Source organism: Cynoglossus semilaevis, chromosome 2 (genome assembly GCF_000523025.1).
Source record: "Cynoglossus semilaevis isolate Cse_v1.0 chromosome 2, Cse_v1.0, whole genome shotgun sequence".
NCBI lineage: Eukaryota > Metazoa > Chordata > Actinopteri > Pleuronectiformes > Cynoglossidae > Cynoglossus > Cynoglossus semilaevis.
Window position 1 is genome coordinate 13,259,896 of NC_024308.1, and position 904 is coordinate 13,260,799.

The following is a 904-nucleotide window of genomic DNA, read 5'->3' on the forward strand; positions in this document are numbered from 1 at the left end:
CAGGTTGTTGGCGAAGCATCTTCTGGCATCATGGAATTAGAAAAGAGTGGTGGTTAATGCAGCTGACAGATCGTTCCATAATGAAAGTGTTTGTGCAAAAATAACAGAATTGAGAACGACGACCTCCTGGGGCCAGCTACTGCTTTCCTTGTCAACCTTAAATGTTCTGTCATGTTATCGTCCTTTCTTTACTGCTTGGAGCGCTAAAATAAGCCCCCTTTAGCTCCTTTGAGCAAAATTATTGGCTTACACAACCCCAATTATCTCCAACACTGTGCGGTGATTTAATTTTTTTCCCAAGAAGTGACACATTCTGTAACTAATAAGAATTTGGCACCTTTTCTGTAAACTGTGAATTTGCATTGGTAATGAGAGTAACTATCATTTCCCCGGTCTGGAGAAACACAGGCTTCTGAGACTGGATGGTGGTAAATGGCTTCTTAAAAACTAATTGATTCCTAGTGAAAACATGTCTCCTTGTGATCAGTGTTTCAATGTGGCAGCACTGTAACCTCCCTCATCCCCAGGGACCCGTCATCCATCACATGTTCCTTTATTCTTGATAGCACAAACCGTAAAATCAAACTTGTAAGGAAGTAAACTCTCAGCTCCAATCTGTGCTGCTCACATTCATCATGCCGCACCAACAGGAAGACAGAGTGTAATCCCTTCAACCTCTGCTTTAAGAAGAAAGAACATACACAACGTCTAAAAGAAAAGTTTCTTACCTTGTTTTTTGTTGTAGATGAAGTGAGAAGAGGTCAAAGTTACAACACTGTGAAGCCTGATGAGTGAAAGTCTCTGTGTGACTGGTATAAAAAATGAGGTGGAGACGTGACATAAAGAAGGAGGAGGAAGAGAAAGGGAGGGAGTGTGGGAGAGAGAGCATGATAGCCCATACTGT

General features: G+C 41.8%; 1 protein-coding gene across 1 annotated transcript in view; it reads right to left on the reverse strand.

Annotated features, from left to right (window-relative positions):
* LOC103399858 (tensin-3-like) overlaps positions 1 to 904 on the reverse strand; it is a 37,088-nt gene extending 36,184 nt beyond the window's left edge. The window contains exon 1 of the mRNA XM_008338492.2: positions 729 to 904. Within this exon, the coding sequence (XP_008336714.2) occupies positions 729 to 889 (161 nt within the window). The 5' untranslated portion in view covers positions 890 to 904. The remainder of the gene's footprint in view (positions 1 to 728) is intronic.